Raw genomic sequence first — 15,716 nt, 5'->3', positions numbered from 1 at the left:
GGCGCAGCCACTCATCGGAGCGAAGAGACAACGTGATGGGCCAGGCCCGTCACATTCGGTCGACTCTCCTACAGCTGCTCCTCCTTCGAAGAAAGTGAGGGTGAGTGAAATAGAGATCCAGACGTCGGAGACGATCGAGACGCTGGAAAAGAAGGAGAAAGATCAGAGCGAGCTGTGTGCCAAACTCCAGGAGTATAGGGCAATAGCTCGAGAAAGAGACGAATGGAAGAAGAAATACGAAGATCTGCAGGGGCTTATAAGGAGGATTAAATAAAGCACCTGAAGGAGCTGTATATGGCGAAGGTGAGCCAAGTGTCACGGGAAGTTCTGGCGAGCATGAAATCCTCGGAGGGATCCAACGACACACGTCCCGGGACAACAGCCCAGGAGCTGTGTGTATCGAGAGGGCCCGAGGTTCTGGATTTACGTGCATCGAGAGAGCCCGAGGCTCCTCAGCAGACACGACTGTCTGCTTCCAATGAAAGGTTCACGATACCAGACCCTTCTGACACTTACCTCGCTCCCCGGTTCAATGAATCGTTCAACCAAGTGGCCAGAGCAACAATGGATGAGATCAACCGAACTACTGGACGGACATTGGGTAGGATCGTTCCTTCCCAGCATCGTGATCAGTCATCTAATAGCTCGGAGCGAGCACCCCACACGATAGTGCCCTCGGGGACTGCGCATGGCAGAACCTATCAAAAATCCCGCGTGGTAGATATCAGGAAGAATCTGATGACACGGCACCAGTTCACGCATGTAGCTGCGGAGCATCCTCGAGCCTGCCTGATTGACATGAGCTGGAACCCCGCTACGAGCGACCAGGTGATTCCCCCAGGGAGTCGCCACCTGATCATAGGAGACAGTTTGGTGAGGGATCTGATTGAGATCTTCGTCTATGGTCAGACAACCACTTTGTCCTTTGGAGGAGCTTCAGTGGCTCAGGTCATCAAGATAATGGAATTCGAGGGATTCGCCCTACGGAAGTCGTATTGATGTTGGCCTTCGGTGAGTCCGGGACCGCCGAGAGAGGTCGAAATCGACTGATGAGATGGAGGCGTGGAGAAATGTCTGGCCACGACCTGGCTCGTGAGCCAGGACTAGGTGAACAGAGGGACCACCGGCTAGGTGAGATGCCCTTACCAGTCCAACCGGCGCAGCCACTCATCGGAGCGAAGAGACAACGTGATGGGCCAGGCCCGTCACATTCGGTCGACTCTCCTACAGCTGCTCCTCCTTCGAAGAAAGTGAGGGTGAGTGAAATAGAGATCCAGACGTCGGAGACGATCGAGACGCTGGAAAAGAAGGAGAAAGATCAGAGCGAGCTGTGTGCCAAACTCCAGGAGTATAGGGCAATAGCTCGAGAAAGAGACGAATGGAAGAAGAAATACGAAGATCTGCAGGGGCTTATAAGGAGGATGAAATAAAGCACCTGAAGGAGCTGTATATGGCGAAGGTGAGCCAAGTGTCACGGGAAGTTCTGGCGAGCATGAAATCCTCGGAGGGATCCAACGACACACGTCCCGGGACAACAGCCCAGGAGCTGTGTGTATCGAGAGGGCCCGAGGTTCTGGATTTACGTGCATCGAGAGAGCCCGAGGCTCCTCAGCAGACACGACTGTCTGCTTCCAATGAAAGGTTCACGATACCAGACCCTTCTGACACTTACCTCGCTCCCCGGTTCAATGAATCGTTCAACCAAGTGGCCAGAGCAACAATGGATGAGATCAACCGAACTACTGGACGGACATTGGGTAGGATCTTTCCTTCCCAGCATCGTGATCAGTCATCTAATAGCTCGGAGCGAGCACCCCACACGATAGTGCCCTCGGGGACTGCGCATGGCAGAACCTATCAAAAATCCCGCGTGGTAGATATCAGGAAGAATCTGATGACACGGCACCAGTTCACGCATGTAGCTGCGGAGCATCCTCGAGCCTGCCTGATTGACATGAGCTGTAACCCCGCTACGAGCGACCAGGTGATTCCCCCAGGGAGTCGCCACCTGATCATAGGAGACAGTTTGGTGAGGGATCTGATTGAGATCTTCGTCTATGGTCAGACAACCACTTTGTCCTTTGGAGGAGCTTCAGTGGCTCAGGTCATCAAGATAATGGAATTCCAAAGCGAGGATCACCTGGATACGCTGGTGATAATGCTAGGAACTAACGACGTCTCGAGAGCCCCAGTGACTCCCGAGTGCAAGTGGGAGCCTCTGCTGGTATGCCTCCTGAATGAGCTGAAGGAGAAGTACAGGCCCAGGTTTGTGGTGCTGTGCACGATACCACAAAACCCGCTGATGGGCACCACAGTGGCAGATTTCATGAACAGCAACGTGACACGGTGGAACGAAATGATCCGTAATCTGGTGAGAAGCAACCCTGGCGAGTTGCGACTTCTGGATCTCGAAAACACGCTGCGCATGATTGATCACATTGCGCTTACCAAAGATGGGATACATTTCAACAACCAACGAGGGAGACACTGGATGAATGATGTATTTCAGACGCAATTGAGGGAAATGGAGCAGGAGTCGTGGCGACCAGTTCTCTGGCTCGGACCAGCTCAACGACCGGAGGAAGTAGAATAAGGGCAAGCGTGCCCGAATCCCTCGTCAACCGCCTAGGGCCCTTGCCGATGGAGACGGCTGTAGCCGCACCCACCGCTCCGAGCTCAAACGTGAGAGAGAGGCTAGGGACTGCTCCTCCTCCCAGAACACAACCGCTTGAAAGCCGACTCGGCAGACCAGTGGTTCAGAACAGAAATAACTCCCAGACCGTGTGTAGGAGGAACGATCCGCCCGCCACGGCAAACCCTGCTCCAGCAGCAGGACCGTCTACGAGCGCCGTGCCTGCGGAGGGAGTTGAACCAGGCAGCCTGCTGCTTTGGAACCGATCAGACCCGAATCATTGGGGACAGTATAAGACGGACATGTCCACGAAGTTGAACATGAATACCTTGACGTGTCGGGAGGAAGCGATGAGAATGATTGGCGGAGAAAGTCCCACGGTGTCGCGATTATATCGGATATCAGGCGTGGATTGGCTGCTAGCAGAGCAGGAGCAGTTCAGCTCTACGACTACGCTCCGACATGCAGACTTGAACGGGTTGCCTCAGGACAATACCTTTGGACCCTTGAACACGCGATCCCTTACGGACGTCCGACAGAGAGCCCGGGAATTGACGCCTTCTGCTCGAAGGGGCAAGTTTCAGACAGAGAACAAGCCCAATAACAAGCATCATAAGATGTACAGGCAGTTCGCTAAATCACCTGGTCAGACGCCTGGCGAGTATTCAAGGGACTATCCCCGAACGACCACGGTAGATGGAGATGACCAGAGATATGGGAAACTGAAGGCCCCAATAGGCGACGGCCTGTTCGCAGCTTACGATCCCTTAGAGATGAAAGCTGCAAAGTATCTGATCGTAGCCAGTTCCGATTATCTTTATACGCCCCGTTCTCTCTTTTGGCCCGACGTGATTTTCTTGACGGCACCTAAATTGGACTGGGGACAGGCAATCGGCATGATGATAAGTGTACGAAGGGTGGTCAGCATGGAGCCACAGGTGATAGTGGTTGCAGGCTAAAATGATCATCTGCAAAGCAGGGGCTTATTGTCACGTCTGACGGATGGGTCGATCCCGAGCAACGAGGTCATAGGGGTGGCGATAATGACACTGCTCTCGGCGATGGCTGAGGTAGAAGCAGCAGCAAAACAACGTTTCACCCAAAATATGGTGAAGGTGGTCTTTGTGTTGTCACCAGGGTACGCTGCATTGCCAGAACCCCTTCAGTTTGTATACACAATGGTCACAATGATAGCAGAGGGGAGGTTCAACGTGATAATTCCGGCTCCGAACAGAGTAGTAGACCCGGACAATTACTACCCGTACCGATCTGAGCTTCCAGCCGTTTGGGCTGACATTTCGAATGCCATACAGTGGCTCAGAGATTGTAGCACAACTCGGTTGGTGCTAGATGAAGTTCTGGGGTTGGAGCTGTCCAACTTTGCCAGATTGCTGAAGCTAAGACCAGGGGTGGATGACGATCATCTGTTAGTACAACAGGTGGCTGATGATCTCTGGTTCAGACAGATGGATCATGCCGAGAATGAGCAGGGCAGGACAGTCAGGAAGAACATGACATCAGCGGAGGAAGATCTCATGGCAATGGCTTTGCGCACGAAGCCGCACAACAACATATGGTTGTACTTGTCACCAAGGCTGTGCACCTTGGGTGAGGACGCGTTCGAGCATGCGCCGGCAGTGATAAAAGAGATACACGTGTATCTGAAAAACTTGTTTGATGCCCGGGAGTTAGCTGGGGGCATGATGTTGAAGCTGATGCAGGACGTAAACACGATGTCACTGGACAAGTTCCAAGCTGACGTGCTAGCCACGAGGGCACAGTACGAACAATCGGATGCCATCTTGGGTGGAATGGGAGTGGGATGGACGCCTTCCTTCCTGTCGACGTGCTATCCTAGGGCATCCCGGAACTTGATCGCGAGTTTTGTCAGAGACATCAGGAAGTTATCGATTGGCCTGGTATTAGCCTTATACGTGACATTTGGTCACGAAAATTTCGTGAAGGGGCCGGCGAATCTCTTCACCCAAGCGTTAGCAGATTTGAGATTGGATGGACTCTTGACTCTGATTGCCATGACCTACGGTCGACTGGGTGATTTGCTTGTGCTGTTACGTTACCCTGAACAACTACAGGGACCCAGTCGTGAGTTCAATGCACAGTTGGAAACCGCCTCGCTCAAGAAGATGAAAGACTGGAGGACTCTCCTGCTCCAATATCTCTTACAACAAAACAGAAGCGTCACGGGAGAAGATAAGGTGGCGACGGATGCGAGTGAGTGCAAGCAATATTGTGGCATGCCCTTGCTGACAGATTTGGCAGTCATGATGCGGATCGATCCGTTGGCTCTGATTCACGGACTGCGGGAATTCGCCACGGTGGTGTATGGACCGGTGATGTCTTTCGTGTTCCCGGACGTGCAAGTCAAGGCATACAGGAATTCGGTGTTATATGTCAACCTGGTCTCAGTCGTGGACTGTTCCGTGCTGAACTGGGTAGAACAGAGGGAGTTGAGAGGGCTGGCCAGTGACGATAGGCTGTTCGGAAGAATAGCGGAGGCAGGTTGGATGTTGATGGATTTCAACAACCACTTCAAGTGCCGAATGGGCCGTGAGGAACTTTCTCACATCCAGTTCAACCCGAAGCTTTGGAACTTAAGACCAGTAGTGAAAGATACAGGAGCGGCTATGGGAGTGCCACTCTTACCAGAGGCCTATGCACACGCTAAAGAGAACCAGCAAGCGTGGCTTTCTGGGTCCAGGCCGCTGCCGGACCAATGCCCTCGATATCCACCGACAAGGAGGATGTTGTTGGGAGTCACATCTCCCATCATTGCCCCTCGCATCGGAGCAGCTCGTGATGCAGAGAAGAGAATGTTGAAGTGGAGTGAAGGGATGGAGCCGCGCTTCATCGGCTGGAATGTTGCAGCCGCGCACACGTTTGACTTCTCATTTCCTGATGCTTGGAGTAGGAAAAAGATCAAGGCACTACCTTCCAGGAGACCAGAGGTCTCGGCCGAAATGTGGAACGAAGTGTATTCTCCCACGGATGACTTATCAAGACTGAAGTGGTCAGGAGAAGTGAAAGTAGTGATGATTGAAGTGGCAAAGGAGAGCAGAGGAGGCTCATATATAACGATAGAGGACCTGGCACCACATGGCGAGGAGTCTGTAGAATTCCTGGTGAATGATGAGTTGTTTTATCATGCAGGAGACATGACCGTACCGGCTCGGCCGGACTCGGGCACAGACTCACGACAAGGACCTCCAGGACCCAGGCCGAAACCTGATGCAGGTGATGATGAATTGATGGATCAGGACGATGACGATAACGACACCGAGGGAAAGACGGGAAAACCGGGTGAGACAGATCTGGGAGCGTTAGAGAGAGACTTGCTAGATTACCGGTTTAGTGAAGACGACGATGGGGAAGTCGATGGGAGTCTATTGCTAATGACGCCATCGTCTTTCATGTCCCCTACAAAGGAGGCGTCGGCCGACTTATCCCCGATAGATCCAATAAGCCAGGCGAGAGAATGCACGAAGCAGGGATCCGCAGAGATTGCTCCATGAGTCACCAAGGAGGAGAAAAATCGAAGAATCAATGAGGGTATCCTTCCTGAGCACGCTGCCGGAAGAGGAATGGGAGAGATATCAAAGGGAGTTAGAAGGCAAGACAGGGGCAACCTGGAGTGGAGTGAATTTCATGGAAAGATCATGGGACGTGATAAGGCGATATGGGACGCAGTCCATAATGAAGGTGGGATTGAACCAACCCATCATGCATGAGGTCCTGGAGAAAATAGTGAACTCCATGGAGTCGGATGTTCTGACCGAGTCAGTAACAGAAGACAGTGCCGATGATCAGCAGGTTGCAAAGAAATTACCTGTCAGACAAGCCAGGAAGGGGCTGAAGCGACTAAAAGGGAAAACAGGGAGTCGAGCCATGAACCCGAGAGTGGTGAAGTCGAGAGCCAGCGCAGTGGTGACCTCTTTGACGAGCGCAGGTCGTTCAGGCGAGAGCGGGCAAGGAGATAGTGCAACGCTGACAGGGGGAGAAAAAGAGAATCTGATACCCCCTATGCTCTTGGCAGGTCTGACCACGACTGCCGTAAGATCAAAGAAAACAGCACGAACCCTGGCAGACACTAAATTAGAGATGGAGATCATCAGTCAATGTGGATCTGGAGGACTTGAAGATTACAGGCCCTCGCGGACCAACATAGCCAAGTTGAAGCTGGAAGGACAACTCGACGTGGTCGAGTACAGTCGAGTCACTGTGCCGGAATCAGTCCACATGGGAGATCCAGCAGGAGGGTATGTGGAGATGTTGAAAGCGAGAAACTCCGCGAGAGGGCACTTGATGGCTTGGAGCGAGAAGCGAGCCATGCAGGTATATCTGAAAGAGCTCACGGATAATTCAAACTTAAATCGAAAAGAATACGGCACGGTAATGTCCTCTGAAGCGAACGAAGTCGGATTGGAAAAATTACTAGAAATCTCCTGGAGGGCGGCCCTCCAGAGATACTTTGACGAGGCGATGCATGCACTTGCTACGGTGGCAGCATACCTGGCTCATCCTTGCGTGAGAACTGATCTGCAAGTACGGTTGGCTTGGTGCTTGATGGGCATCAAGAGGGCGGAGTATGAAGCCAGTAATGATTCGAAATCACGGGAACAGGAGCTGGAGTTGATGGAAGCTCTGCAAGCGTTGATTTCAAAAGACGGTTCTGCGATAGCATGGGCTAAGCGTGAGGATGCCCTTTGCTTTGTCAGGTTCGTGGTGGATCGTATCCCCACTCCTGTTTTGGGAGAATGCATAAAGATCATTCGGCAAAAGGGAGTTGATTGCGAAAGGAACTTCCTTAGGGCACTCCTGGAACTATATCAGGACATGCCGTTGACTGTACCAAACAAGGAGTCGAATGACATGGAGAGCTATCGCAAGTTGGAAGAAGTGAGAAGATATTCCAACAAAGAATTGAAAGTGAACCGGGAGTTGATTGAAGCAGTCAAAATACAAAAAGAGTTTGCAACACTAGGGAAACTGAAGTCGTTCCAATATGTGTCTGGCATACCGGGGATGGCGTATAATCCCTTCGTGAATGAAGAAGCCAGGGAAGCGTACTTCGACTATGAGCAAGTCATAGTACTCAATTTCTGGGTTGAACGTATTAAAGAAACTGGAATGCTGATGGTTGAACAACCCAAGCTGGGAATTATTTTGGAAGAACGAGTGGTCAAATCCTCGGTTCCCGAGCTAAAGGGGCAAGTGAGTTTTGATTGTGGTTCTTGGGACGGTCCCTTGAAAACCAGTCTAGTAACGATGTGGGAACTCATGAAGCCTTCGTGGTGTCCTCATCCTAACGCCGGTTTAATCTGGGACATGACGGCGGATATCACGTTAGACCTAGATGATGACGCGAGTTTGCATGATCTGGCCATGATACATCATCTGCTGGCCATGAGATTGACGAAGCAGAAGAGCAACCCATCCACGGAGCTGTCCGAGGAAGGCCCATCGAGCAATTGGTTGAAGCAAGGCACATGCTTGGCTCAACATAGTGGGATGGAAGGACATGTTTGTAACCTGGGGCACTGCCTGGTTACGCTGAGCGAGCAGCATCGGCAACTGGCACGATTGTACGGAAGATTGAGCATGTCGGATAAGAGTGATATGGAGTTGGTCGCGGACTGTCATGGGGTGACGGATGTAAATTTGATCACAGCCTTGGGATTTTGTAGCATGTTGAGTTCGATAGAATCGCTTGAGCGCCTGGAGCGTGCCCATGAGCTAGTGACGTCCCTCAGCGTGGAAGTATTTCCTGGAGCATTGCAAACGGAGCAGAAGATCGGAGGCTGGAGAGAAGCTCTGGAGAACGAGATGAATCTGAAAGATAGTGAGGCCTATCATAAACCGACTGGTTCAAAATATCTGATGGGTTCAAGCTCCGCACCATATTGCAGTAGTAGATATCCTACACACATGGTGGTGATGGATGCAAGGACACAGCAGGTGTTGATTGACCAACTTTTCTCTGTGCCAAAGTGCGTGAGGTTGGCCAGAATGTCGGAGAGGTCATATGATTTGTTGTTAAAGATCTTTCGGGCAGTCCCGAAGAGATCTGAAGGCGAATTGCAAGACGTAGTGGGTGAAGAGTTTCTGAGATTAAACGAAGGCAATGTGAGTGAGTTCCAGAAACAGAAAGCGAGTGGAGCCTTACCCACTGAATTCCCCGCCATAGAAGAGAAAGACGACTTACATCGAATTCTGATGGAGGTGGAACCGTTGCTGGGAGCCTCAGGGTATCGGACCCGAAGGAACCTTGTGAGAACCCATGGGGAGTATCCTTGCCACTGCTTGGCGCAGACGTTGTGGTACCCCAAACGCGGGACTGATGCTAGTATGGGACGTGGAGGAGTTGTACTCTACGGGGTTGCCCGATCAGAATCAACAGGTGTCAATCGTGGTGGTTAGTGCCATGCTGGCAGTGAGATGGCTGGAGGCTAACGCGGACACAAGTGAGCAGGAGACGGCCGTGCCGACTCCTGAGCAGCTGAGCAACGTGAAGATGAGTCGTGAATTGGATCTTTTCAGAACCACCTGCAAGGTTCTGAGAATACCTAAAGCCATTGAAAGAATATGGTCAAGGCAAAGATTGATGCCTTGGTTCCGTGCAGTGATGACATCATGGATGTGTGAACGCGCGAAGCGTCACATAGTGAGGAACACGGAAGCCTATCAATCTTTCCAGCTAGATATAGGACCAGGAGTCTATACGAGAGCATTCCTGACGCACAGAAACGCGGTCACCACGGCGGTGAAGCGGGTAGCTGGAGCGCCTTGTGTAACTGAAGATGAGAAGAAAGAGGTCTTAAGAGCTGACCTAGAACGAAACGTGAGCCTATGTCTTCACAACAGCTTTTGCAGGAACCGGGAGCAAAAAGTTAATGTTGACTTGCTACCTTGTTGCAAACCGAGGCTGTTGGAACAGGAGAGTTGGGGCACGGTTCGCAACTCCATGGACATGCTGGAGAAAGTATTGGAAGACAGCGAAGCTGAAGAACAAGATGGAGAAGTGATGGAATGAAGATGAACAAAGAAGAGGAGAGAAGGAGAAAAAACTTGATTGTCTTTGTGTGCTAAAACTTAAACCAATCAACCAAGTTTTGATTATTGAACTTGTGAAACTTTTTGTTTTGATTTAGTTTGGTCAAACCAAACTTTGAAAATTGTTGCAATTGTTGAATTGTTCAAAAAGAAATTTTAGTTATGACTATTTATGTATGTATATATAGAACATAGGTGAGTATATTTACCTATTTAAACACGATTGAAGTTTTTAACATGTGTAAGACACAATTTCACTGTGTGGCCACATGGTAAGTTTGAGTAAACTCGCTCGAGAAGGGTGGGTAACTCAATAACTTTCCTAGCCACAGAGTTCCTTAGTTTTAATATTGAAAGGACCGCACAAATAACTGATTATACTTGGTGAGTGACGTTAAGTTAATTTTAACGGGTGCGTGGCCGTGCATCGTTCCACTTTTTAATCACAAAGAGCGAAAAGAAATTTAATGCAAGACGACGTAAGTAGTCAGAAAAGAAATTTTATCTAGGACACTCCTCATGGTGCAAATTTTGTGAAAATGTTGAAAGGCAGTGAGATGTAGTACGATGCCATTTGTGAACACGTAGTGAGTTGAGGTGGAGTAGATAAATTTCATTTTCTTATGCGATTTGTAAGATTGATTACAGAAAACTGGAACACTACTTGACGATAACCCGGTGTTATGCGATCAATAGGGACATTGATGGGGATTGTCCGGGGAGTATGTGCCATTCTGCCAGATTGGCACAGCGCAACCTTCCGGGGACATGAAAAAGAACGAGTAAAGGCCTTATTAACGAAAAGTATTCCAAAGGAGGGTCAGAATATTCTGGAATTTTTATTTTTAAAATTTCGATTTTCAAGTTGATTTATTCAGAAATACGAAAAACGGCCATTTTGACCAAAAAAGCTGAGAAAATCAGAACAGCGACAAATATTGCGAAAAACAGTCGTACAAGAGACGGAAAATACGAAGCCTCTTATCGTGGCAACAACGCACGATAAGACACTTGTCAGCGGATACTAGTGGAGAAGGAAGCTTCAGTGGGCAAGGAGTTTTCCACGGAACCCTCCCGGGACGCAAATTAGAAGAGATAAGAGCGTTATCGCCGGAATATCACGGGAGCGGAGGCTTGGTCCCCCAGAGACTGTTTATGTGAAGGAACTGTATAAAACTGACTTTATAGCTACTTGGATGTCGTGAAACTTTAAATTAACACCGGTATAACTTGATATTTTAGAATATGAGTAGCTAGAAAGAGGAAAGGGTCAATCCATCTCTAATTTTTTTTTTTTTTTTTTTTTTTTTATAAGACTTTAATTGTTTAAAAACAATCTGGGTGAAGTTAAAAATAAAAAGTTAAAAATCAGTCAGTGTTTTTTTTTTCTAAAAAATAGTCTTTTAACTTAGCCTTGAAAATACTTGGTGTGTCAAATAGGCTGATATCGCTGTTGGAATGGAGTTTGTTCGAGCTCTTTACAACCCTGTTGAAAAACCACTGGCCATAGCACGCTCGTCGACTGCTCGAAACCAGGAAAACCGGTTTTTCTGAACTACGTAAGTTGTACCTCATGTCATATCTAAGAGTAACATAGTTCCATATCAAAACATCCTGTTTTCCAGCTAAGAGAGCATTGAAGAAAATAAGGTCCAGGTACTCCAGGTACACATCAATGGGCATCAGTTTACACTTTGTTAGTCTTTCTCTGTAAGTGCCAGTTGTGACCCATTTTGTGACACGAGACACCAGAACATCCATGCTTCTCAACTCTGTTTGACTAGGATACCATATCGGAGAGCAGTAACACAAGGAGGACAGAATATAAGCTTTAACCAGTCGAGTTTTAGTTGATATTGGAGTAGCAAATGGAATCGTTCGTTTGATAGAGAAGAATATGCTATAGCATGTCTTGATTTTCCAACTAATATGGGATCTCCAGTTTAAGTTTTTCGATATTTTCACACCCAAGTCTTTCACATCACAGCTGTCAGAAATGATATTCTCGCCCAGTGTTAGATGATACGGGCTTGGTAAAATATGTTTGTTAGCAAAGTGAATTAAAACGGTTTTATCAGTATTGAAGGTCATACCGTTTGAATTTGCCCACTCAACGCATCGATCGAGGTCCCGCTGTAGATCTTCTATGCTAGAGGATCTGCTTTTGCTGTCGTCCGCGAACAGATACATACAAGACGTAAAACAACTATCTGGTAAATCGTTGATAAAAATTATGAACAAGAGGGGACCAATAATCGATCCTTGTGGTACCCCGCTTAGAACATCGATAAAAAAGGAATAACGGCCGTCTATTTTTACGCATTGCTTTCGATCTGTGAGGTAAGATGCCAAAAGAAGTAAAAGTTCCCCACCGATGCCAAAATTACGTAGTTTCTGTAAAAGGATGTGATGCGGTACTTTGTCAAACGCTTTAGAGAAATCCAGATATACGGCGAAAACTTGATCATTGGTATCAAGTGCTTTGACAATATCATGCAAATAGAGTAAAAGTTGTACCTGGCAGGATCTTTTTCATATGAAACCGAATTGATATCGCGATAGACGTTCAGCCACGAAAGGATAGAGTTTGTTATAAAGAACCCGCTCGAAAACCAAAGATAGTTTAGAAAGAATACTGATAGGTCTATAGCATTTTATGTCACATTTGTCACCTGATTTGAATATTGGAGTAATATAAGAGTTTTTCCACTGTGAGGGGTATTCGCCACTAATGATAATACTATCAAAAAGCTTCTGTACATGAAAAGTTATTTCACTGGCAGAGTTCCGTAAGAAAGCACCGGGTACATTATCAAAACCTGTGCCGAGTGATGAATTTTCCAGAGCGGTCTTCACGTCATCGAAGTGAATAGAGACACGGTTGAGTGTTGATTCCGAAAAATCACTGAAAGTTCCAGTGACTTTATTAAAAACGTCACCAAAATGACGGTTGAACGCACAAGCAATACTGTAGCTGTCGTTAAACACATTTTCTCCGAACTTCATCATTTTTGGTAGGTTGATTGATTGATTTATAGTTTTCAACAGTCTGTAGCAGTCGTTTGTACTAGAGTTTGTGGACGTGAAGCTTTCAGTGAATATAATAGTGTCAGTTTCAATTGAAGCTGCCGACTGTTGCTTAAGACGCTTTACTGTACCATAGGTAAACTTGGACCACTGCTTTGACAGTCGTCTTTCTGCAGTACGTAATTTGTTGAGAAGATGAACTGAATGCGAGGAATAAAAATACGGTAAGCTGGCGCGCTTTCTTCTGATAAAAGAGCTGTTCACATCAATGATGTTGTAAAAGTAATCAAGCCAGTGATTCCGATAGCCCGGGTTTGTTACATCAAGCTCTACCGAAAACAAAGAAGTGGATAACGCATGTGAGACATCAGCATAAACATTGGTTTGTAGACGTTTGTTGGTAACTGAGTTGGTTTTATTACAGGTTGTTTCACTTGTCGTAATAAAGTTTACCACAACACCTGTATGATCAGAAAAGTTAACAGGATGACTCGAAACTTCTGAATAAGAGAGGTTTGTAAAGACAAGGTCCAGAATATTTCCACTAATGTGAGTAGGGAAGTGAACAATTTGTTCTAGTCCAATATCAAGAATATGGTCAATTACTGAGGAAGAATCTGTGGTTGTTGCTGTCAATGTATCCCAGTTGGCATCAGGCATGTTAAAATCACCACAAATGATTATTTTAAAACCTTGTAGTCGTGAATTTACGATGGATTCAATTTGATTCATAAGAACATCACAATTAACTCGATAATGACTGTTAGTTGGAGGGTTGTAAACGCACATGACCGCTATACTCGAACTGGGTATCAGAATGACTGAAATAAAATCGACATTTGTCGGAAGAGTAATATAGTCACAGGTAGACTTGCATAAGATAAGAGTACCACCGTGTTCGCCAGTTTCTCTGATGGAGTAAGAGGCAATATTGTAATCCGTTTCCATGAAAATCATACTTGTTGGATCTTTGTCTAGCCAAGTTTCTGTGACACAGACAATGTCCGGGTTAAACAGATTTACTTCTTTTATGAAAGAAAGGCGTCTACTGAGTGTCAACAGGCTACGGGCATTTTGCAAGTAGAGTGTCAAGTTGTTTAGTCAGTTCTTGTCACATTTCGTTTCGATACCATCAACATATAGTTTCGTTTCGGATTTTTATTCTAGATTTGTCAACACCCGTCTGAATAACCTCATGTCGTTTGGCTAGGAGCTGTTTTTCTACATCACGATCTGCAGGAGACAGCTCATTCAAAATAAGAATGGAGTCACTTTGGTAGAGTTTTCTTTCAATTGCTTTCGACCTGATGAGTCGCGCGTCCCAGATCGAGCTGAACGAGACTATAAGTGGCCTGTTACGAGTTTTATCGTATTTGCCAGCGCGGAAACAGTCTGCTACGTTCGCGTTTTTGATTTCTAGTTTTCCCAGAATATTCTCGATAGATGTCTTGTCGTCAAACTGTCTAGCATCTGTGAATTTCTTCTCGCTCTCTTGGATACCCACTATTTTCACACGATGTTTATAGGAGTCATCACTGTGATATGTTTTTTCAGATGAGTCCACCTCTTGTCCAGTGGCCTGTTTCGGCGCAGCATCGACTGATTTGAGGGTGGTATCAAGGTTTTCGAGTTTTTCGGCTAGTTTATTTACAGTGGCAGATAGAGAAACAATAACCGACCGGTCTTGACGTTGTTTGAAGCAAGGAGAACAGTACCAGCAGGTAGTCGTCAAGGTCTGACTGTTACACAAAAACATATTAAAATAGGTTGTTCGAGCCGTGTTTTAATGACAATCACGTATTCTGAGGATCCGAGACTCAGCTATGTGGTTGTGTTCGCATGTAAACGAAAGCTGATCAAAAGTAGTTTGACTGATGGCCTAAAAATAGTAACTTTTTACTTAGCCCTAGACAGACCAGAAAATCAACTGGCAAGGTCGAGACGGTGAAAAGCGAGTAGGATTAAGGTAACTGACGCCTGCCAGTCGTTGATAGGTACTTTTTTCTACGCTCCGTCGCTGTGTAGTATTTGGGCGAATGTTACAATGCAACCAATTTTCCAAGTTTCAGGAAAAAACGTATATGGCCCTATCCAACCTGTGCACTGACCGTCGCATGACGGAAAAGCCCTTTCCGCGAGAGGCAAAGAAAAAAAATTAAGCTGTGTTTAGGGTGAGAGACTCTTAATCTCTAGGTCGCAGGTTCGAATCTCAGACGTAGTCGAATGTTTTGCTAATTCGAGGCTTATTTTTACTTTCTTATTGCACTATATTGAGCTGTTTTTTTTGTGGTGTTCTCCCTAGTGTTTGCGATGCTTCGCCTCTTTGTTAAATCGGAAAGAGCTGTTGTATGCTATCGGCCATCTATCGAGTTAAATTACGAAGATCTAAAAGCCAGTAGTTCTGGAGACTTGGATATTTTAGTTTTAAAAGGTAAAATATTGTTATTGTTCAAGTTTTTGAAATACGAGTTATTGGAATCCCGGGTCATTGTTGGGATTGAATTCATTTCGTCGCTTTTCAATATATTTTATATATAAGCAACTTTCACCTCCCTCAATCTGTTGGAAGTACCGGAGGTGCGTTCAACGATAGTAGTTTTATTCGGTAAATTTTTTAAAGTTACTATACAGTCCTGATTCTAGAAATGGTACTGGGGATTGCAATCAAAGAAAATCTTGGTTCGCTTCCCAGTGATCACTCAGCTTGCGAACGATTTCTTATATACAGATTTCGATTTGATTTTGATTATTTAAAGCTTGGAAAACGAGACTGTAATTAGATAAATTTTGGATTTATAAAGATGTGAACGTTTTCTTAAAATTCGCGATTTTTGTTTTGATGCACAAATCTTCCGAATTTCTTAATACTGTAACGTCTTGTTTCAGGTATTCATGAACATCTGCTTATTTGAGTGATTCACAACATGTAATGGACGTCGACAAAATAAGGTAAAAATATATAAATTAAGAAAAAATATATGCTCAGATG

The 15,716-nt window shown here is 46.6% G+C and overlaps 2 protein-coding genes across 3 annotated transcripts in view; one reads left to right on the top strand and one right to left on the bottom strand.

The window, feature by feature from the left end:
• The window catches only part of LOC134856977 (RNA polymerase-associated protein RTF1 homolog), a 607,680-nt gene that overhangs the window by 79,945 nt on the left and 512,019 nt on the right, over positions 1-15,716 (bottom strand). The gene's annotated exons all lie outside the window — the stretch shown is intronic.
• The window catches only part of LOC134856990 (sugar transporter SWEET1-like), a 468,950-nt gene that overhangs the window by 438,474 nt on the left and 14,760 nt on the right, over positions 1-15,716 (top strand). Inside the window, exon 2 of one of the 2 annotated variants that reach the window (XM_063873309.1) lies at positions 15,614-15,676. In XM_063873309.1, coding sequence (XP_063729379.1) covers positions 15,657-15,676 — 20 coding nt within the window. In that variant the 5' untranslated portion in view covers positions 15,614-15,656. Of the gene's footprint in view, positions 1-15,611; positions 15,677-15,716 lie in introns of both variants that reach the window. The other variant, XM_063873310.1, reaches the window with a different exon arrangement.

Source organism: Symsagittifera roscoffensis, chromosome 1 (assembly GCF_963678635.1).
Source record: "Symsagittifera roscoffensis chromosome 1, txSymRosc1.1, whole genome shotgun sequence".
NCBI lineage: Eukaryota > Metazoa > Xenacoelomorpha > Acoela > Convolutidae > Symsagittifera > Symsagittifera roscoffensis.
The sequence above is the reverse complement of the archived record's forward strand: the minus strand, read 5'-3'. Positions and strand labels throughout refer to the sequence as shown.